The sequence below is a fragment of the Atractosteus spatula genome, chromosome 13 (assembly GCF_055471065.1).
Source record: "Atractosteus spatula isolate fAtrSpa1 chromosome 13, fAtrSpa1.hap1, whole genome shotgun sequence".
In the NCBI taxonomy this organism is placed as follows: Eukaryota; Metazoa; Chordata; class Actinopteri; order Semionotiformes; family Lepisosteidae; genus Atractosteus; species Atractosteus spatula.
In genome coordinates this window covers 29428962-29451693 of record NC_142718.1, presented here as the reverse complement: position 1 = coordinate 29451693, position 22732 = coordinate 29428962, and the positions used below count along the sequence as shown (strand labels likewise).

Below are 22732 nucleotides of genomic sequence, written 5' to 3'. Positions count from 1 at the left end.
TGTGTGCCTCAGGCCAAGCTTGTACATAGTCATTACATTTTGAAATACTTGTAGTAAGTGCTATTTCAAATGGTCTGCAGCTACATGAGACTAATGAATATTCAAAAGATTAAAATGTGTATAAATTGTGTTTACTTTTAAATAAGATGTGTGAAGACATGATCAGATAAATCTAAAAATTATATTTAATTGAAAATTAAAAATGAACAATAAGAACATATGACAGGACCCCTTCTAAATGTTTGGAGGCTAGGCACGTGCCTATACTTGAACCTGGCCCTGGTAATTGCCCCTCTATAGTGGTAAAGCCAATCTTTTTCTTACATTGCTTTTTTCATGTCCTTTGCCAGCTGTAACTGGGTTTTTCCAAGCCACAGTGGTGTGGGTGGTTGAGTGCGGAGTTGTGTCAGTGTATAATTGCTGTTAAGGAACCAGTAAAGATGAATTCCACAACATGGAAAAATAGAAAAAAAACATGGTTTTACAGTAGCTGTTCATGAAACATACAGCTGTTTCAACAGCCTAATGTCCAGATTTTCCTGAACTGCACTTTCTAATTTCCTTTTTGCTCTTTTAAATCTCTGTCTGGAATGAATTTTCCAATATCTTCAAATGTCCAGATTTTTTTTCCTTAACCTTTTTCCTCAATGGTTTTCAATTTGAAATGGTTCCTTTACAGATATAGGCTGGTATAACTATCACCAGCACTCCAATCCCTCCGGTCAACGGAGTGTATCCTAGAGTGAATGTTCAAATACGGTAATGCCGAATTTGATAGAGACTTACACAAACATCATCGATACTCTCCTCTGCCTCCCCAACCCCCTCTGGGGGATGGTGTGTCCTTTTTCCATGCATCCAGTTTTTTAAATATCTCAAAATGTTGCAGATCTTCTACTTTTTCATTTTGGAATTAACCTTTACTTGTTCATGGAATAACGGCTGAATAAAGGCCCTCTTGGGCTTTGGCAAACACAGCGACCCTTGTGGTCTCCCAGGCTATTTCAGGCAGGTGCCGTCTGTGAAGAACAAACTTCTCCTCCCTTTATCACCGAGTCTTCAGCAAGGACCAGTCAACCTTGGCTGGGTCAGGGGAGTCTGCCTGCACAAAAGTGCAGTCATGGGTGTTAGTAGCCATGAAAAACAGAAGTAACGATTTCAAATCTGGAGGAAATAGCAAAAAAATAATTTAACATTCAATTAAAAAATTACCAAATTTAATTTTTAAAACATTTCAGGATCATAATATGGTGACTATTTGGTAATATCAAAGTTACAGCAGAATATGTTAAATTATATAAACTATGACCAGAAATCTTTCGATTACTGCTTCACACTCTTTTAAATGGAACTGGAAGCGTAGTAATCCACTGCAATAGGAGTATTATAAGTTAATGTGTAGAATACTGTGCTTCAGAGCCAGACTCCACAGTGACCCTCGACAGGAATTAGGAACTCAGAATGGGCAGATGGATTTACAAAGAATCAAAATGTCAATTTTTTTGCAAATAAGAGTCTCATGTCTGATATGGTTGCCAGCAGCCATATCACCCTGCAACTGGCAGCCCACTGAAGCTAAGCAGGTGTGAGGCTGGTCAGTACCTGGATAGAGACCTCCTGGGAAGGTTGCTGCTGGAAGAGGTGTTAGTGGGGACAGCAGGGGGCGCTCACCCTGTGGTCTATGTGGGTCCTAATGCCCCAGTATGGTGACGGGGACACTATACTGTATAAAAGCTGCGTTCTTCAGATGAGATGTAAAACCGAGGTCCTGACTCTCTGTGGTCATTAAAAACCCCAGGGCATTTCTCAGAAAAGAGTAGGGGTGTAACCCCAGCGTCCTGGACAAACTTCCCATTGGACTTTACCAATCATGGCCTCCTAATAATCCCCATCTATGAATTGGCTTCATTACTCTGTTCTCCTCCTCACTCATACCTGATGTGTGGTGTTCATCGCACTATGGCTGCCGTTGCATCATCCAGGTGGATGCTGCACATTGGTGGTGGCGGAGGGCAGTCCCCATTACCTGTAAAGTGCCTTGAGTGGAGTATCCAGAAAAGCGCTACTGGATATACAGTAGGTGTAGGGAATTATTATTATGTCATTTATTAATATACTGTATACAAAGTATGGTGCAGCAAAAACATTTATGAGATGTATATAAAATAAATGTAGAAACTGGTTTATAGCCAACATCTGTGTTTTTCCATCTTTTCTGACCATTTGGGAATATTGTGCCATTAAGCAGTTTTTCCACTTCATTCCTCTTGACTTAGAAACAGAGGTAGTTTCTGTTACAGAAGTTTTCATCTGGTAATTTGTTACGCACACTTCTGACCACTAGTGGGAATAGGCAATCCTGTACTATCAAAATAATATTGTTACCATTGTTGTACTATTAAAAACAATTCTGCTGTAGCACAATAAACAATCATTTATTTAACAGTTTTTACTTTGTACTTAGCAATAAGAAACTCAATCAATGTGAGCTTAGTGTCTTTGTATAGTACTACATTTAGCTCATTGCTGAATAACATCACTACCTACAGAAGGACAAATGAATTGGAAAAAAAAATTGGCAGAAGTGTTTTATTGGAAGGTCTTGATTTTAGCAAAAATAAAGCAGGAGATTCTCCAGGGAAACAAAAAAACATTTAAAAACAAACTAAAACATTCCATAACAAATGAAGAGCAATTTATATAATTATGATATTTTTATCATTATTTTCTAACACATCCCTGTTAGTTTCCAAGATTTGATTTAGTCCCTCAAGCAGTCAAAGGAATGTTCAACATCAACTGTGGACAGTTCCAAATTGCAATGGTTCATTTTCATTTCACAAACCTCTTTGGTTTAGGCTGAAGTTCAAAAATATAAACATATCTTCATATATTTACAAAATGTACAAAAGCAGGTACAGTGCTACTAACAGTTAAGTTACAATATCTTTATCATCTACTAAATTTGTGCTTTGCAAATGGTAAGACTTTTAAAATTTAAAGTGCACATATATTCAGTAGTTTAAGGGTTAGGCAATCTTGGAACATCCATCCAATTACATTTCTCCACTTAACTGTGTCTTGGTTACCCAATAGACCCTGCTGATTTCTTCCATAATTAAGGAAATTGATTATGGATTAGATTACAGAAAGGAACCAGAGTGCCACAGAACCCTGGTTCTAGTGCAAGTATTTGGTGGTTTGTACCAGTCATTTGAAAAACACAACATATCAATACAGTTCATGCGCTGTTATCTCCTTATCCTCTAGATACTGTATATGTGGCAAAATTCAAGAAAACACACTGATGAGGTTTATACTCAGTGCAGCTCAATCAGTGTCCACTTTGGCATTTGGAAAGTAAAATTTTAGTGGTTTTAGTTCTGTTGCAGATCGTATGCAAAGGCTTAAGATTTATAGCAAATTCTAGTCTTAAATAATTAACACTAAATTAAAGGTACCTGTTCGAGACATTGTAGTTTGAATGGAGTGTAAGGAGTTTGTCTTCGTATTTTGTATTCTGATTCAGGACTGATTATTGAAGGCTTTGTAGAATTACTTCCTTGATATGTTCTTAGTGTTGTTATAACAATATTTCGTAGTTTGTAAGTTAAAAAAATCACTTCACCAGCTAAAGGAAGTAGTAAACTATTCCCAAAGTTTCAAATTATTTTTTAGGAACTTTTTTTACAAAAATGTATTAATACAATTATCGGATACATTTACAATCAATACTAAACAGTTCTGAAATTTAAAACAAGAAAGATTTGTTCCAGTGATAGTTCAGTAAAAGATTTACCATGATAAGCTTCAGCCTTCCAATAGTCTGAGCAGACCTGTTCAAATGGTTATCCCAGCAGGATGTGGTAAGCTCTTTCGCACATATGGCTAAATTTAAATTAACAAAGCAACAATGTCATTTAAAATGAAACCTTATAGAGTAAAGAAATTTAAGAAGACTTGTATAAAAACGTGCATGTATTTAACTAGCACTTCACCTCATCGCCTTTGACATTTCACCTTAAAACTTTTTCACTGCAAGCGTAGGAGTTCTTCACTACAGACTGAAAGAATGTAACTGGAGTGTTTGTAGGCATTTGTAGGCAACAACGTAGCTCTTTTCCTCTTGGTGTAAAAAAAGGGAACTCTCCTTTTACAGTTTCAGTCAGTCTGTGTTATTATGCTTGTGCTGTCGGGGTCATCCACACTTCTCTTATAGCGTACCCTAGAAAACATGGATGGAAAGTGTACCCTGTTTCTTCTATATACTAAGAAAAGTATTCCAGCAATTATGGCTACGAGGATGAGCAAAAGGAAGGCGATAACTACTGATGTCCTCTCCGACCCTGAGGAGAAAAAGGAAATTAAGGAAATTCAGATACAGAATAGCGTACATATGAATACTACTATCACTTAGCATAGTTTTCAACATTTTTTTGCTCTTTGAAATTATTTCATGTACAAAGGGATCATCCTAAAAAAATGGATTTGAAAAAAAATCAATAAAAAGGAATCTACATTTGTCCATTCATTGGCCAAACTATTAGCAACAACCCGACAGGCAATTTGTGGCAACCTTGAAAAACATTAAACATATCCCAATCACATGGCCTGGACCGCACCATCTCTAAATCCCTTTCTTTCGAAAACCACTGTAATCGGCAGATTGTGCCATTCACTTCCACATGCCCAATGCCATCAGCAGAACCTGCAAATGTTTCAAACCCCTGTGGAGTAAATGGTACGATCAGTTCAAGACCTTCCTGCTGCCCAATGAGGCCCAGCACAGGTACAGTATATGCAAAGATTAAAGGAGATCACATGTGCTGAATTAAAGTGAATGATTGTATTTTCTTCATTAACCAAATCATCAAACAGGCCATTTATATCCAGGTGTCGTGGAGAGATTTAAAAAATAATTAAATCAATAATGAATGACCAACACACTTCTGGTAAAATGTCAACTGAACAGAATTATAGCATAAGAGCTTTTATCAGCACTATGTTTGCAATAATATTGACAATTCTAATTGTATTTTATGAGACAAAGATGTCTTTATGCTAAACATGTAAGTTCCAAAATACTGCCAGGGCATACTGTGCATTAGTTTTAAAATACATGCAGAACTTACGGACAGGAGCTTTACAAACTATCCTACTGCGTATCGCATCGCAGCTAACATTTCTCCAGATCCCAGTTCTGCTCACAATGACAGCACAGTGGGATTCAGATTCCGGTGGAGAAGTATTATTTTCCCAGTTAGAGAAGCTGAGACTGGTGCCATCTAGCCAGCTGACTGGTTTATCTAGAACAGAAAAAATGCACTTAATGCCGACGCCATTTCACAATCAAAGGGCCTGGGTATGGAGCTTCCACAGATGTGTCTGCCGAGTACCTTTGGAGCCAGGATCAATGCCGAGCCAAACACGGCCAGTGATGATAGGATGCTCTTTGACATATTTGTAAACAAATTCATTCTCTTTCAAATCTTTAATGGTCAGCAGCTGTGAAGACGCATCTAGAAATAAAACATAATTTATAAACGAATGATTCTGAATAGAGAATGGTGTAGAAAATAACTCAATCTGCTTGAAAAGTCCCCTGCTACATCAAATAAGGCAACATCAGTTTCCTGTATAATCATCTGCATCAGGCAATGCATGATTCCAAAGTCCAAGGTAAAAGATACCGACGCTTTTTTCTGACTGTTGTGTTTATCATTTGAATTAGGGCTTTGCATAATGCTTAACAGGCCTGGACTACATAGAAGGAATCTACTGTATTCTTGAAGGGTAGCACAAAAGAAAATTAAACATACCAAGTTGCTGACAAATTTGTTTAGCTTCATTCATAGTGTACACTGAGTAGTTGAAGAAGTTTATGTCAAATGCATAGCAGTGGTCTTTGTACTGAATCCAGTTAGATGAGCCACTACTCTGAGGACACCCAGGAGATGAAACAGAAGTCCTTGGATCTGGCTCTGTTACAAAAGTAACAGCACAAATAATATTAAAGCAAACAGAATATTTTCATCTCATTTTAGAAAAAAAATAATTAAGACAGATCAATATGTAAATCCATTAATGATAAATCTTTGGAATGTCCATGTCAATTATAAGAAAATGATGCTAAAAATGTTGCCTACTTGGAGTGGTCACACTGTAACAAATAGCTCCTTGTACAACAGTGTCACACTTGGTGCGTTTCCAGAATCCTTTAGTATCCATGAAGACACAGGATCCATTGGAATCTTCTGAATGTTTAAACTCCCATGGCTTGTAATCAAAGTCATTTCCATCGGACCATTCAAAGGATGAGCCACTAGCCTAAGAGAGAAACCAATACCATATCCAAGACACTGTCAAAGATTAAGATGTTGCATTTAAAGTCTGGATGTTTCACTGATAAATATAGAGAAACAATTTGCAAATGAGGAGCAGCTAAATGTACAAAATAAATGCAATTATTCACAGTTTCAACATACAGCAGCTGTGAGCTGCTCAAAACAATTAATAAATTATGTCAGGGATATATAGTACAGTATGTTAAAATGTGGTAAATATGACTATAATGAATCATTTACCATAAAGAAACAGGTGTGTGATACTAATTATTCCAATATTACCTGAGGTTTTAATTTACTTAACCCATCTTCCTGTCTAATACATATGAAAACTCCAATTAAAAAATATCCCAAATAAATGGTTACAAAACACATGCCTCTTCCACATTATTAGGCTTCTCATGCGGAAGCATTCCAAAACTTAATTACTTCAACGCACTCATAGAGCATGCCACATACGTCTAGACTGGAAAGGCCGATCCAAAGAGGAAATCCATCCATTCTTGTCAAGTTCTTCAAAAACATATGGTGGGGTTCATCATGGATACTAGCTAAATGGCTGCCACTTCTCTTGCACTCTTTCAGTGCCTCGTGCCAGTTCATTTTCTTCTGTATCACTCTGTAGATGAAGTTTCCATACGTCACAGTATCAGGCAATTTATTGTGATACTCCTCTTTCGAGCCTTAAATAAAAGAAACAACAAACGTACAACAAAGTTCTCATGCTGTTCGTTTGGAATATTTGCGTTCTTTTGAATACTGCAACAAATCACTCACTTCTTAAAATAGCCTCCATATTCTTATTTGTTCTGACTTGTGTCTGTGCTGTTATAAAGTTCACATTTTTAATGGAAATCGAAACTACAAGCCTGTAAGTTGCTGCTTTTGTCATCTTCTGATAAATCATGTTAAACACACTAATGGAAAACCCTTTTCGAAATTCACCTTTTTCGATCTTGCAGGCAACAATACTTTTCTGCTGGAAGAAGGCATGATATGCATAAGGCACTATATCCCAGCTTCCATCATAATGAATTCCAGCAAAGAAGAAGCTATCATTTTGTTGCGGTCGTCCGTCTCTCCAGTTTGAGTACTGAACATAGGTGCCATCAAACCACTTCATGGACACATCTAGAAAGGAACAACCAACCAAAATGAAGGCTATCAGTGCCATGTTCATATTCTGTATGCAATTGTAACTGCTGCATTTTAAAACACACTCACCATTTGAGTCGAAATATAAACCAAGCCACACCCACTCTACAAGGTCTTTGAAAGGCAGAAGTTGCTCCATCACAAAAGTATTCTCGGTTTCATTCCTTATTATCAAAATGTCGGCATTGGGATCTGAAAAAAAAGGGATAAACGGATTTCATCTGGGGTGGTGGTGCAGTGGTTAGTATTGCTGCCTTACAGCGCTTGGTCTTGGGTTCAGTTCTGAACCTGGTGCGCTATCTGCATGGAGCTTATATATTCTCCTCGTGTTCATGTGGGCATTTACATTTTGTAAAATCACAGTAATTGCAAGAACTAAATTTTGTTCTTAAAAGTTAAATGCATAGTTGTGTAGTCTGACAGTTCTAAATCTTTCTAAACCTTTCACTTTTAAAACAAAAGTATTTTTCTTCTCTAACCACCATCTTTGTATGGATCAGCAGAGTAGAACTGGAGAACAATGCAGATGTACATGATCCCTTGCTAGCTTCTTAAATACAGTTTATGAAATGACAATCCATACCTAGTTTCTTGCACACTCGATGAATTTCCATTCCATCATAATCCTCCCATCTTTTTGCAGACAATTGAAATGTGTAGCAGCTGTTTTCAAAAGGAACCCAGTTGGGTCCATTTTTTTTGTGCGGACATTTTGTGACATTTCTTTCAGTTATGTTAACAGTCTCATCTGGAAAAATAAAAAAAACAGTCAGACATTAATGAAGGATAAATATGAAAGGCTGGAGTAGTGGTAGTTCAGATGGCAAGGGTGTCTAGCTCCTGACTAGAAGGTCCTGGGTTCAGTCCCAGGTAGGGGAAGCGATGTAGCTTGCTCTAATTCCTCCCAGACGGCTCCCAGGTCCACTCAGCCTGCTTTTCAAATGAGTACCGGGGGTTAATCCTTCTGGGCGTAATAGGCCAGTCGTAGCGTGATCCTGACCACAACACCTCTACTTCCAGTGTCGGATGGTCAAAGACAAATGGTGGTCCTTGCCCCCCATTCTCCCATGGGCCTTTATGCCCTGAAAAGGGACCTACCTACATATGAATACATACCAAAAGAGTCCATTATAATAATTATAATTAATATCTAATCCGCTTCAACAATGTGACTGTGTAACTTGTTCCAGACTCTCAAAATTGTATTTGACTGCTGTGTAGAAATACATTTGAGGATTCCTACATATGATTGAAAAATGAAAGTTTACAAATGAGAGAAGTCTATTTGGTCCATGTAGCTCATTTGTTGGCCAACTGTTTTAAGAATCTCAACCAGCTGCACCTTGAAAGATCCTAAAGTATCTCTTGAGCAGTGTTTCAGACACCCCAACTCTTGTTTACAGAATTGCTTTCCCTCATAAATCCTGTTCACCTTAATTTTCATTTGTTACTTACTCCTATAAAATTCTGTTTTGAATAGCGGCCATTCTTCTGAACTTCCATTTCAAAGTAATTGAGAATCTTTCTATAGTATATCCCAGCTTTTGTTGGAAAGACAAGTGATTTACAGTGGGAAGGGGGGAGAGATTTAGCTTCCTCATTTTCCAATCTCAATCCCATAACAAACTAAAGTTGCACACCTTTTCCATGACTTACATAATTCCTTTCCACAAGTCTTTTTATCACCTAAATTTTGCATAATTCAGAAATTAACATTTCTTAGCTGTTGCGTGAAAACAAAGAATTACTATTCCCTGTATTTATAAATGTTTTATTTGAAATAAAGTTTTAAACCCTATAATTAGAATAATAAACACAGAATAGCATAAACATACCGTACACTAAAACATATTTAAACACTGTAGAGAGAAACCACCATTCAATTAATTTATAAATACTATTACCCTGCACTACACAATAATTAAACACAAAATTAAATACACAGTAAATAAGTAACAATAAAATCACAACTGAAATACTTCCCTGACAAGATTGCAAAACACTTTAAAAAAAAGCACCAGTTAATAAGCAGAGGTTTACCACATTTGTGATAAGGCACGGCCACCTGACTGAACCCTTCATCAGTGGAAAGAGCTTGTTGCAATGCTTGCTCTGTACATACATAAGCTTTCTTTAACTCCAAAATTGTATTATTGGATCTGAGGGAGGCTTTTATGGAAAGTCAAATAAACATATATCAAGTCTTACATAACCCCAGGAGAGGGTGTTATTTACCCAGATATGCAACTGTATATGAAAGCTCTATGCCCCCTTCTTCCAAAATCAAAAGATACAATGCTCTAGGGATCCAAAACTAAACTACACCCTCTATAAAATACTTGCTTTTAGGAATGTGGCAAATGGCTCCTGAAAGCTGCTCTTCACACTCAGTGGCTTTCCAGAAGCCACCTGTGTCCAGGTAAACACAACCTCCACTGTGTGCTTCCTCAGACCAGCGACTGTAGACTGTGTGGCTGCCATCTGACCAGCGGTAGTGGACCCCATTCTAGGAACAAACAGGTAGGAAAGTGTTCAACTATGCCACCAAGAGACCTCATTGACTGGACCCATTTAATACTTGCCCCGATTTAAGAACTGTTAAAAGGATTTTGATCCCGATGCCAAACTGTGACTTAAAATAGATACTTAAAGTACTTAGATGACTTAAAGATGACTTAAAGTAGATAAAATGTTTCTAACTTTAAATTCAAGCTTCCGGGTATGAAATGCGATTTTAGAGCATTCCTCTCATCCTAGAGATAAGGATCTGCACCAGACCTGGTAACATATCAAATACTGTATGCATGGAAGATTAGGAATGCCAGTTCACTAAGATTAATTCCAACAGTATTTTTAAACTACGTTTATTTGCTAGCCAATGCAAATCACTAACAAAAGGTGATCTACAGATTCATTATCATTGCACTTTAGGAACTAGTGTATTATAAGAATCATAAGACACTTTACTAGAATTGGAGAGACAAGAAAATGCACTCATACATCTTCACTGAAGAGACCAATCCACAGGGGTTGTGTGTACTGGTTGACTTTCACAGTGAGGCGAGACTGCTGGTAGGTGTCTGAGATGCTCGCCAGCTCCATATTGTACTGTTCGCACTGCTTAAGCGCCTCATACCATGTGACATTTTTCCAGATAATTCTGAATCTGTGGTCTGCAACATTAACCTCGGTGTCCTGTGCGAATTCTGGCTGAACTGGTTTATCTAAAAAGAAATGAAATGCAATATAGTTAGGTTTTTCTTTTCCCTAATAAATAAAACTAGTTATTAACTTCAGACATTTTCTAAATACTGTATCCTCTAACCACTCTCAGGAGTCTTCTCAAGACAGGCCTGCACAAATAGAACTTGTAGATCCTTTAATCCCTGTGTCTGCTGCATGTACTCAATAAAGCTTTGCAGAAGAACAATGCGGTCTTTTCAAGTCTAATCTTTTTTATGCAACTGTGTTTTTAGTTGCATTGGATTCATTTTATTGTGTTTTGTGAATTTAAGTCACCTTGGACAAAAACAAAACCAGATCAGTTTATGTTGGTTATTATTCTTCTAACGCCTCAGAAACCTGCCAGAGCACATAAGTTAATTTAATAATGCTTTGATCTGAATAACATCAGGAAGCCCTACTTGGCACTGTAACTGCAAGATAATGTTTTTTAACCTTTAGGATAGAAAAATATTCTTCATCTTCATCTAATACTTCTTTCTTCATCCTCATCATTTAAGTGCTTTGAGAAGCCACCTTTAAAGGCTCTATATAAAATAGCGTTTATTACTATGTACCTGTGTAAAACTGGCATGCTGCCATATATTGCGCATCATTACAAGCAGTGAAATCCCAGGTCCCCACAAAAGTTGAACGGGCATCATTGAGGACATATACACACACACTGTCTGGGTTGCGAGGCTACAATGAAAAAACAGAAGTTATTTATAATCGTAGTAATGCCTCTTAAAGGAACCCTATATCATTTTTCTTTATGTAACATCCATCCAATTTTCTAATTGCTTCATGCTATTCAGGGTCACGAGGGAGCTGGAACCTAGCCCGGCAAGCAACAGGCGCAAGGCAGGGTACACCCTAAACGGGATGCCAGGCCATTACAGGGTACACTCACAGACACAGACACAAACACACCAGGGCCAATTTTCCCAGAAGCCAGAAGCCTCACCCTAACCAACCAGTATGTCTTTGTACTGTGCACGTGGAGGAAACCCATGTGAACATGAGGAGAACATACAAACTCCACACAGACAGCACTCCAGGTCTGGAATTGAACCCAGGGTCCCAGCGCTACAAGGCAGCAATGCTAACCACTGTGCCACCATATATCATTTTAATGACAAACACTTCAATGAAGACCTGTTTTTTGAGATCTACAGACAAAATGAAGGGGGGATTCAACTTGCATCGATCTTAATTCGCCGTTGGTTTCGATGAAGCAGGGGGTGGAAATTGACATATGTGACTGGGGAATTATCAGTCCACCGGAGAGAAGTACGCGTCATCTTCAAGCCAACCCACACTTTACTTTGCAGGCCGTGCAGTAATGAGGTAACAAAATCTGCGAACAGAAACGGAGCACAGATGGAGAAAAAAAAGTGTCAGTTCAAAGAACTGCAGAGTAAGCTCTTGATACTTAGTGTAGCTAACTCTTTCTTTGTATAGAACATGTATGAATCTCCTATACTGCACAAACCTTACTGTCATTAAACACTGTTTCTTCACTCCCTCTGAATTTCAATTCTACAAGAATGCACTAAAGCATACAGCAATTTAGCACCCTAGATGTGGTTTAAAAACAAAGAATAAAATACTTTATTTGTATAATACTACCATTATAAAATATGATTCACAGCATGTATTACCTAGGACGCTATTTCTTGTACTGTATAAGCTATTGTACTTCCAAAGTGGAAGAAGGAAGATGACCTCTGCTCTCAGTTTAAAGAATACTGCATCTTCCCCCTTTTCAGATATAACGTTTGTTAGATGAACCCACCTTGTTCGGCTTGACTTGAGATGCTTGGAAGTGTTCCACCAAGTGACATGCACAATTCATTTGCTTTTTCAAATGTCAGGTAACGGGGTTTAATTGCAGTGTAACACTACAAATGAAAATTAAATATTATACTTTCTTTTCTTATTTTCACCCTGCACATCCTGAATTTCCATTTTTGTTGTTACTCCATTATCTCCACAGCACTTTAGCAAACTCATAAATACCAGTGATGTATCTATTGTCTTTTAGATTTAATGTTTCCTCTGAGAGTGTATTCTGATAATTATAATTCAAGAAACACATTACAAAAATGAAAAGTCTTAAAAATCTAAAGATCAACATTCTACATATTTAAACCACAACTGTAAATAACACAATAAATTAAAAAAATAACTTAATTGTGGAATGTAAAGTTGTCAGAACAGTCCAATACATGGGTTGTGGATAATTTCCCTTTTAAGAACCTCATTGATTTTTGGCCTGCAAGGGAATGGCATTTTCTGGAACAAAAATGTGTGCAGAGTGAAGTCCAAATTGAAGGTTCAGGACTGATTTTTTTTTAAGGTAGGGGGAATCACAGCTGCTAAAACAGTAATGAAAGAACTGGAAATGTAAACAGAAAATTAAAACATTAAAACTAACCATTAAAAGCTCTCTTCATATTTAAAATGAAACTTTATTTCCTGTTCTGCAGCTGTGTATCATTGTGACAATTACCTTTTCTCCAAGAGAAAGAGAATTATTTGGGCACGTCTTGTTAGAATGTCCCAGTGGGCCAGTCTCCATCAGTGTTGAGTTGATTTTTTGACACACAAAAGGCAGGCGAAGCTCACAGTTATGTCCCATAATACCTGGAGATCACAGTACCAAGGAATCAGCTGTTACCATGTACATTTAAGTAAATGTAAAATGTTTAAAGTCTTTGTGAAAATGCAGTGTACTGAACAACTGTTCAGAAAAAGGCTTGGTTCTGCTTTAACATTTTTGCAACTGTGCAAATTCAAATAAAACTAACAGCATTACAGCATTTTTGAAAGAACAGCTAATATTAATCACAGAATTATTAAACTAATATTTTTATTTACCTGGAAACATGGATTGTGGAGTCATAAAAGTACACGTGCCCAGAAAAGGCATCATAAAAGGATAAATTCTCCCATGAGGAAACCTGCGAGAGAAAATGGGCATTTCCATAATCAGTTTAAGTATCAGTTTCTCCTTTTAATCAGCATTGAATTTCTAATTTAAATGTTTTTTGATGAAAACATAGAAATGAAATAAAAACAAAATTAGAACACACTCTGACAAAAGATTTTGTTTTACAGATGCAGAAAAACTGATATCTATGCCAAAACAGATCATGCATAGAAATAGCGTTGTGTGAAACTATCACACAGCCTTAAAGTGTTACCAGTGCACCTGACTGATTTGTGATCCTAGGTGGCACATACAGTGCAACCAGTACAGGCATGTGATTGGCTAACTACTATTGCCAAGGATCTATGATGCATGCCCTCTGATTGTTTCATCTAAACCATCTGCCAAGCAGTTAAGTAATTGAAAGGTGCTCTAATGATTGGTCGACTAAGCATACCTGTTAGATGTTGATACATTAAAATTATTCTTGATTGATTAATCTACCCTGTATAACGTGGCCAAAAAATCCATAATGGCTACATTCTGTCAATTGGTTATCCCCTTTCCACCCCTCAGCAACACCTTTTCTGCTTCCTTCTTTTCAGCACATCCACATAGGACTCCAGGAGAAGGAAGCAAAACATGGCAATTGGATTCTCAATAATTAGGAGTTTGCCAAGTTCTGAGTTACATAATTAACTCCCACACAAATGGGATTCGTTGAACCGTTTTCAGTTCCTAAAATTTATTTTAAAAAAAGAGTTGTCTTTTTTTACACATCTAAGTTACGATCTCCAACATCTAAGAAGAAAGGCTGCATAGGTTTGAATCAACCAATAATTAATTTAACTAAGATTTACTTAAGTTTCTTTGATGCGTCTTAAATTGTTGTCAACTAATCTTCTGAATTTTATAACTAGCAGACTTACCCTATGGGATACATGTGCTCAGCATCACGCATATTCACCCACCAACCCTGCTGGATATTTCTAGAAATCTTAAATAAAAATATATAGAAATGCAATAAGCACAAAATCCAAATATAAATGTTATAACTGTATACAGAGCCTTCTTAAGAGTACAGAACATGTATTGGCACTAAACCTCTGAGAATTAGTTGATGGTCAATATACAGGATCTCAAAGGTTTCATTAAAAAACAAGTATAATTAAAGAAAAACATCCCAGTTAAAGTAGGGATTATTATTATTGTTGTATTATGTTGTAGCAGTCATAGTGGCTGCAGTACCTATTTTGATTAGTATGGAAATAGACTGTAAATATCTCTCCAGTATTTTTAAAGAATATAGAATCTAAGAGCAGAATTTTTCTTAACTACCTAATAAATGTCTGTAAAAAAGTGACCTCTGAAGTAAAAGTAAGCAATTTTAAGAAATGCCTCTTATTTTACACTGCTGTGATATTTGTTTCAGTGTTAATACCTCAGACAGCTTTTCATTTATTTTTAGTGCTGCACTGAAAGTCTGTGGAGCTGCCAGCTTGCTTTCGTTGGTTTTGCAATATAATTGAGCTTCATCATAGGACAGAATTGTATCATTCACAAACCAGAATTCATCTCCGTCAATAAATATTGATGTTTCATGATGTCCTCCTGCAAAAATTATACACAATACATAAACAAGGGGACCATTCAATTTATGTAAAATGCTTTTTCAAAGTTTAGTTAACCTAACGAAAACAAAAACTTATTTTTGTTCACTTCTGCTATTCAGATCTCATTTACCCCCAATATGCAACCTTTTGTAGGCAACACAAATCATACCCTTGTACTGTGTACTGTTGTGGGAAATACTTCATCCAAGGAGCAGGACACAGTCTTTGTGGATTCAGTTGTTTTATTGAGCTCAATAATGACATCAACGTGCGTTGGGTCTGCCCCGCAGGACAGACAAACTGCAAGGGTTTCCCAGCTCTTATATACAGTATGATCTCAGGAAGTTGTTTTGTTTCACAGCTTCATGTGTATTCGTCTTGCCCTTTGATATGTAGCATTAGTTGACCGGTTGGTCCTGTCTCAAGTCCTGTCCTTTGATGTGTAGCTGTCCTTTGATATGTAGCATTAGTTGACCGGTTGGTCCTGTCTCAAGTCCTGTCCTTTGATGTGTAGCTGTCCTTTGATATGTAGCATGAGATGACCGGTTGGTCCTGTCTCAAGTCCTGTCCTTTGATGTGTAGCTGTAATTGTTGGAGCTGCTTAAGATATGTTAAGACAGCCGACACATTACACAATGTGCTTGAATTAAATTGTTGTGTTGGATACAGATAAATTATATATATATATATTTTCCATCAATAATATATATAAGTATGTTTTATGTTCTACTTCAATACTATAAAGTCAATGCCCCCTGCCTGAGTGATTACCCCTTTCAAACTGAAAATCAGACTACTACTATTTATCTCCTGTTTTTAACAGCCCCTTCACAAACAATGTCAGACAAAAAAATTACAGTGCTCAAGTGCTTAATATATTAACTACTGTTATATGCAGAGGAAGACAGCAACATGCCTGATAAGTGAGTTCATGGAAAAATAAATTACATTATGCTTAAGTCAAATAATTTCCTTACTTGATTTTCTGTGAAATGAAGCCCACTGACAAAGTACAATAGTTCAGACTAAAGCAGACTATGATTTGATATAAGATGTTGTTGTTGCAGCTGCTATGCTGATATTTCTAATAGGATTTTGCTCACTTAGAGTTTCCATAGTGTCTGTATTCTCTTATCTATTTTTGAATTTTAGGGAAGTGTACTTGCACAGTTAAGCAATCTCCTTACTACTGAATTTACGACAGTGGAACTACAATATGAACTCCCTTCCCCAGTATAAACTTACCAGGATTATACCACTCTGGAGTCTTTGGCTTCACACCTGTGAATATTAAAAATGAACATATAAAATGCAACAACAAGGCTATTTTCTTCTAACTAAACAAGCATCCTAGAATTTTTTCTTGGCAATCATGTGTTATGCTTACTTAGGACTTGAGATTTTGGACTTTTTATTTTATTTTTGTTAATTTGGCGATTAGCGGTTAATTTCACTTTTGATATGTTTGTGGTTGAAATCAATGACGGGAATAAAGCAGAGGGAGATACTGTAAGTAGATCCATCCAGACTAGTTCTTGTTATCACTTGTCTAAAATAAGCAGCCAAACACCAAGCCACTTCTTCTTAAAGTGGTGCAACTTTTTATTAATAATCAATCATATCTATATCGTGTTGAGATCATTCTGATAATATCACCATGATTGTTTTTTATTTAGATTATCTTTGATTCTCTCCTCCCTTTATAACATTCAGTTTAGAAAAGCCAATTATATTCTGCCTGAAGTGCAATGCAACATAATAATAACCCCATTTTCACTCTAATATACCCCGTTTTGCCAAGTCATCTGCCTCTCTTTATGCTGTGAGGCCAAAATACAAATTGTAGGGCTTTGGTGTCAACTAGAGGTCAAACACAGCTCTTGCTGACAAAACCCATTCTTTCAGGCACCTAGCCAGCAAACATTGGTCATTGGTGCCAAAGCTATCTCAGTGAACTCCACCAACCCTTTGTCACCCTCCTGTGCTGGCAGTGCTATACGGATTCTGCCATATACTCTCAGAACTTCCAACCAGAGCTGGCTGGAAACAGAACTCCTTAAGCTACCAGAGCTAAAAGAACCTTCCTGTACTCCAAGAGACTACTAATTGAGTGGTGCATGCTAACGACTGATGAGATATTTTTGAACACTCTGAGAACAAATGATATGTAAGAGTCATGGAAGAGCCAAACTTTTAAATATAAATCAAAGATTTAGGATTTTTGTGTACTGACAAATGTGACCCACATTTAACCAATCCATTCACCTCTTGGTATCTGACATATCCACTCGAGTTTGGCATCACAACTGAAGGGATGTGCATAAAAATCCTTAGTCACTAAATCGTGAAACAGAATCATGAAGAAAGGCGTAAGTGTTCTCTTCTGTGTCTATTGGAAAAGACAGGACAAAACTGGGAATTAGAAAACGTTAAGTAGAATTTTAATTTGCAATTTAGTCAAATAAGTGCATGTCAAAATGTTAATACAGTATATGCCAGATAATGTTTCTTCAGAAATAAAAAAAACAACTTTTAATTGCTGCACAGGTTTAAAAATCGACTCCTTGTTGTACCTATATAACCAATAATGTTGTTATATTCCCTCCTTGTCTCAAACATTACAGTTAAAGTATCTACACAATTAGATTTGATTTATATTATATAACATATTTAAGTAGCATTAAGTTTTTCTCCCGTTATTTTATTAATTTGCTTAGTAGATGCCCTTATCCATGGCAACATATACTGTACAGTTAACAAATTCTATATTAAGTACAGCAACACTAGTACAAGGAAAACAATAGACATGATTGCAGGTAAGAGCAAGTGCAATAAAATACAGCAAGTAACGAACTAAAACAAAAGAAAAATTATTATCCTGCAACACTGGGCAAGCATTTAAAATCATTGTTTAACTGGTTTTTCAATTCCATTTGGCAAGATGAAAAATGCAGGTGACTCATAACTAATTACAAGAAAACAAAGGCGTTAAGCATGTTTGTGTCCCTAATAAATGCCAAACCATAACACACTGAAGATGCAAATAAAAAACAGCTAAGAAAAGCAGGTAGCGTGGAGAAATAATAAATTGCTGTTTTGGTAAATGATCAGGTCAAACAAAGTAAATTCATGACTTGTATTCTACCTTAAATGCAACGCAGTCACGATCATAATCATCATCTTCATGAAACTCTTCTGAAAAAACAACTGAGGAGACCTAAAACACAACAAAAAGCCACACTGTCAATGTTCATTGGAATGTTAATTGAAATATTAATTCCCCAACCTTAGTAAAATAATGTTTTTGCTGTGTGTTTCAAATATGTGATTATGCATTACTATTATTGCATTTACTGTACCACTGTTTTTCTAAAAAGGAAAGCTCTTTTCCACCCTAATAATGACATCATCATGGCATTGATACATAATACTTGATTATCCCTCATAATCAGGGAGACTTGTGCTCAAAAATATAATGTCAGGCACTAGTTACAAAGGGACAGACAAAACTTCATCAGTTATTATTTTGCAATACAAGTGCTGTATGAAAGTTACTTTCTACAACATAGCTTTGATCTTATCAGTCAAAATGCTGTGCAATAACTAATTCTTAATCTACTGTGTTCCAAATTGAAATATTAACTAAAATAGTTATGCTGGCTACAGTGAACTACTGTACATTAACTTGTAGTCTCATAGGTATTTTTAAAATGTTTTAATGATATATAATAACAGTTAGCAAATGTAATTAATTCTAAACACATTTATGATGAAATACAAGTAAGACTTCCTTCAACTATATACAATTAATAAGTAAATGATGCACAATTAAAATGTATAAAACTTACTGGTCTGTTATCACTCCATTCCCACATGTTTTCAGATTCTGGGTTTCTCTTATTCAATCCAGTCCAAAAAAATCTATTGTTACTGTTTAGAAGCAAAATTAAAACAATATGAAAATGGCTCTAACAAAAATTAAAATAACTTGCATAGATACTGTATAAGTAAATATTTTGTGTTTTAAGTGGACGTTTTATATTCAGACCAATTTCCTAGTTTAGTCCAATAAGGACTGTGCCACAGCATGTCCTTTATAACTTGATGAACAAGGCAGGATACAATTGTTTTAAGAAGAACAATGGTCTCATTTGATAAAAGCATATGAATAGTTGACAAAGTGGTACACAGATTTTGAATACAGAGTAGAAACAGACCATGAATTACACTGGTTTTGCATACTAACTGCAGTGGATGATTCATAATTGGATGCACTTGAAAAACTCTAAAAATAAACACAGCTGAAGCATCACTGACATAGTCCACAGGGAGAAGATAGTGTCACTGCAGGGGTTCTGAGCTGTAGCTTTAATTCATCTGGTAACAATGTACCACGTGTAGGAGAAGAAAACATCTGGAGTCTCTGTTTTTGACACTAACAATGAGGTCTCTCTCTGTCTGGGACTGCTACAAGGACACACACACAGTACAGCACAAAACGTTCTGTGCCTTCTGGTTTTTTTTAATTGTCGTTATGATCTGCCAGTTTAAATGTACACTAAACAGAGTAGTCAGACCTGATTGAAGAATAAAGTGCAGACTCTTTGCTTGCAGGATTATTGCTTAATCTTACATCACTGATCCACACACAAGAATACCTAACAGGTGCCGTATTGTGCAATTTACAGATAATTCCACTAAATATATTTACATGCTGGACTCTGCAGAAAAGGAAATAAAATCAAATATGGGCATATTATTACTGTATGTAAAGTTCCTGGTTACTTAAGTGCACTTTCACACTGAAAAAAAATAAGTAAAAAAGAATATACAAAATGACCTGATTGTGTCCCTTAACAAGTAATGTAGGGCTTCCATCTCCTCATGGTGGCTGAAACTGGGCAAATGGGCTCCTAGCGCTTCACAGAACCTCTCTGCTTCTTCCCAAGTCCTCTTACGAACTATTCTTTCATGATGAAAAACCTGAAAACACAGCAGTACAAAGCCTTATAAAGGCATGACCTTTCTATGTTCCACATGGGAGAAAGAGTGTTAGCCGCAAGTTTAAAAGGTTGCACAACACTCTGCAATGATGATGGCAATAACTATCAACTGTGCGATGTACAATGCTGTTGTAATTTTTAACATTTTAAGTAATATTTCCTGTTCTATATATGAGCTGAGGAACTTAAATCACTAGTACTTTCTGTTGAATCTTGGCTGCTGGCTCTGAAACAAAGTCATGTTGCTGCAAACGCAATGTCTACTGTACATTTTCAACAATCAGGTATCCCTGCCATGCATATGTCACCCTTAAACATCAAGAGAGCTGGTGCATTAAGGTTGCGATTGTGGAAAAAACAACAGTGTCCGGTCATTTTTTTTTCCACATGGAGTGCAGCAGAGATGTGCGCTGGGACAAATGGGAATGTATCACCTCACAGGCTCAACATTGTCTACATCCAGCTGATTTTTGAGAGCACACAAAGTGGCAAGAATTCTCATCCTCGGAGAAAAAACTGAGATGCTGCAGTCCACTGGAAGATTAACAGGTTGGTTGTATAAGGAATGTGGAATTCAGGTCACAGAGCTCCTATCTTGACTATCGTGACGCACAACAAATGGTCTATTGGAAGTGGAACACCTATGTCACTTGCAGAAGGCTATCTCAAAACATCTAAGTCACAGTCTTGACTTAGAACTGCCATCACAAAGCTCGTTGATAAACCAGGGTAAGTGAATTCAGATATGAAAAATTTGGAGTAGTGGAGCATGTTATTGCCACCAGGTTTACTCTATCCCTTCTAAGACAGCAGACTGTTAAGAGATTTTCCATTGTCATATGAACCAAGATTTGCATGTTGTCTAAATCATTTTTACTAACCTTATAACAGTAAAGAAGGCCTTTTTGAGACTGCCAACCAGGAGGACAAGGGGCATCAGGATTGGGTTCAGGTTCTGGTTCTGTGCGAGACTCGATGTCCATCTTGCAGATGGAGATGGCTTTAAAAGTGTCACAATTCTTGACCTCCCACTTTCCCAGGGCCTTGCCAGCAGACATTGCAACACAGCCCTTGAGGTGAGCTGTAACAACACAGCTTGGGTTACATAAGTTTTACTTTCTTTCTGCATCCACAGGTTTAAACAACTACTAGGCAATAGTTTATTTCACCTATTGCTTAGTTTGAACCATTTGTCTCCCAGTCAAACAAAGAAAATATTTGCATTCATGCTTGGATACATGGACAGAAACTTTTCACTTGTTTTGGCAGCAAGAGGACTCATTCACAACAGTAAAAACCCACTAAATATCATAAGTTACAACTCCCTTAGCAGGTTCTTAATGTAATATACTCAATAAACTTGAAATACATATTACAAGTCAAACAACAAAGGAAACGGACAGCCCATTATTTTCATTGAAAGGGCAATGACTCAGTGAAGTTATTTACAAAATTTCTCATTTTGAAATATTTTCCTAGTTTTAGTAGTTTGTGGTCAAAAAGCAATACAAATACCCCTCCCCTTATTTTCTACCTGGTTCAAATGTATTCCAGTTAGTGTATGTGACACGATCCATTACTCCATTTTTGGTCAGCCACTGGTAGTCTCCAGTGCCATTTGTGTCATGAAAGCTTGTCCATATGTACTGAGCTTCTTCTCGAATGTTTTCTCTAATGAGGCTGTTAATAAATGCCTGTTCAAACCTGAAATGTGTACAATAACAATGATGTTTGAATAGAGTCACAAAGACCAAAAGATTATCAATTTAAATACAAAGAATAGACATGATAAAAATGTGAAATGATTACCCGTTCCTTATTGTAAGATCACATCTATCCTTAAACATAACCTCTTTATTTTCCACTTTATAACACGAATTGCCATGTCTCTTCCAATTCTGTAACATAAGAAGTAAAAACCACCCAATCTTTAGCAGCCTTGAAAAAGATAAAAAAAACTTTAAAAGTTTATGTTCAAAAGAAGACCATTTTCAGGATCAAGACAAGTATCATGAGTGGCATGCTACAATACTTTAAATATATTAAACACTGATATAAGCCTATACAGGCTGAAAAAATTGTAAATGTTTACAGTGTTAAACAGACTGTTAATGTTGCCAAAGCCATTTGCTAAAAAAAAGAATAGTGTCAGCTGAATGAGATCAATTAGCTACTAGATAGGCAGTATGGCCTCCTCTAATCTTCAGTCTTTTGTATACTCTTATTTCTCAAGATTTTGCAAAGTTTCACATATATACATGGTAAAACACATTATTTGATTATTATTTAATTAAGGTAATCCTAATAGACATCCTAAAAGTACTACTTAAAAACAGTATGTCATCATTATCAAGTGAGAACTGCATTCATGTTTCCAATTTGATAGTTGTACTAAATTGAATTGTTTGGCAGGAATTTTTATATCAACTGTAACCCTTTAGGAATTTCTTTGTACTAAAT

The 22732-nt window shown here is 36.5% G+C and overlaps 1 protein-coding gene across 2 annotated transcripts in view; it reads right to left on the bottom strand.

Moving 5' to 3' along the window:
• Nucleotides 1-2575: 2575 nt before the first annotated feature.
• ly75 (lymphocyte antigen 75) overlaps nucleotides 2576-22732 on the bottom strand; it is a 30646-nt gene continuing 10489 nt past the window's right edge. For both annotated transcript variants that reach the window (XM_088929903.1, XM_088929904.1), the window contains exons 10-35: nucleotides 22082-22170; nucleotides 21807-21976; nucleotides 21154-21353; nucleotides 20110-20252; nucleotides 19118-19199; nucleotides 18415-18486; nucleotides 17535-17658; nucleotides 16515-16550; nucleotides 15098-15267; nucleotides 14586-14653; nucleotides 13605-13687; nucleotides 13237-13370; nucleotides 12520-12625; nucleotides 11927-12081; nucleotides 11300-11423; nucleotides 10500-10723; nucleotides 9843-10005; nucleotides 8083-8247; nucleotides 7569-7691; nucleotides 7290-7475; nucleotides 6804-7027; nucleotides 6147-6327; nucleotides 5820-5981; nucleotides 5397-5519; nucleotides 5133-5306; nucleotides 2576-4346 (exon numbers count right to left, since the gene is read on the bottom strand). In XM_088929903.1, coding sequence (XP_088786029.1) covers nucleotides 4162-4346; nucleotides 5133-5306; nucleotides 5397-5519; nucleotides 5820-5981; nucleotides 6147-6327; nucleotides 6804-7027; nucleotides 7290-7475; nucleotides 7569-7691; nucleotides 8083-8247; nucleotides 9843-10005; nucleotides 10500-10723; nucleotides 11300-11423; nucleotides 11927-12081; nucleotides 12520-12625; nucleotides 13237-13370; nucleotides 13605-13687; nucleotides 14586-14653; nucleotides 15098-15267; nucleotides 16515-16550; nucleotides 17535-17658; nucleotides 18415-18486; nucleotides 19118-19199; nucleotides 20110-20252; nucleotides 21154-21353; nucleotides 21807-21976; nucleotides 22082-22170 — 3666 coding nt within the window. In that variant the 3' untranslated portion in view covers nucleotides 2576-4161. The remainder of the gene's footprint in view (nucleotides 4347-5132; nucleotides 5307-5396; nucleotides 5520-5819; nucleotides 5982-6146; nucleotides 6328-6803; nucleotides 7028-7289; nucleotides 7476-7568; nucleotides 7692-8082; nucleotides 8248-9842; nucleotides 10006-10499; nucleotides 10724-11299; nucleotides 11424-11926; nucleotides 12082-12519; nucleotides 12626-13236; nucleotides 13371-13604; nucleotides 13688-14585; nucleotides 14654-15097; nucleotides 15268-16514; nucleotides 16551-17534; nucleotides 17659-18414; nucleotides 18487-19117; nucleotides 19200-20109; nucleotides 20253-21153; nucleotides 21354-21806; nucleotides 21977-22081; nucleotides 22171-22732) is intronic.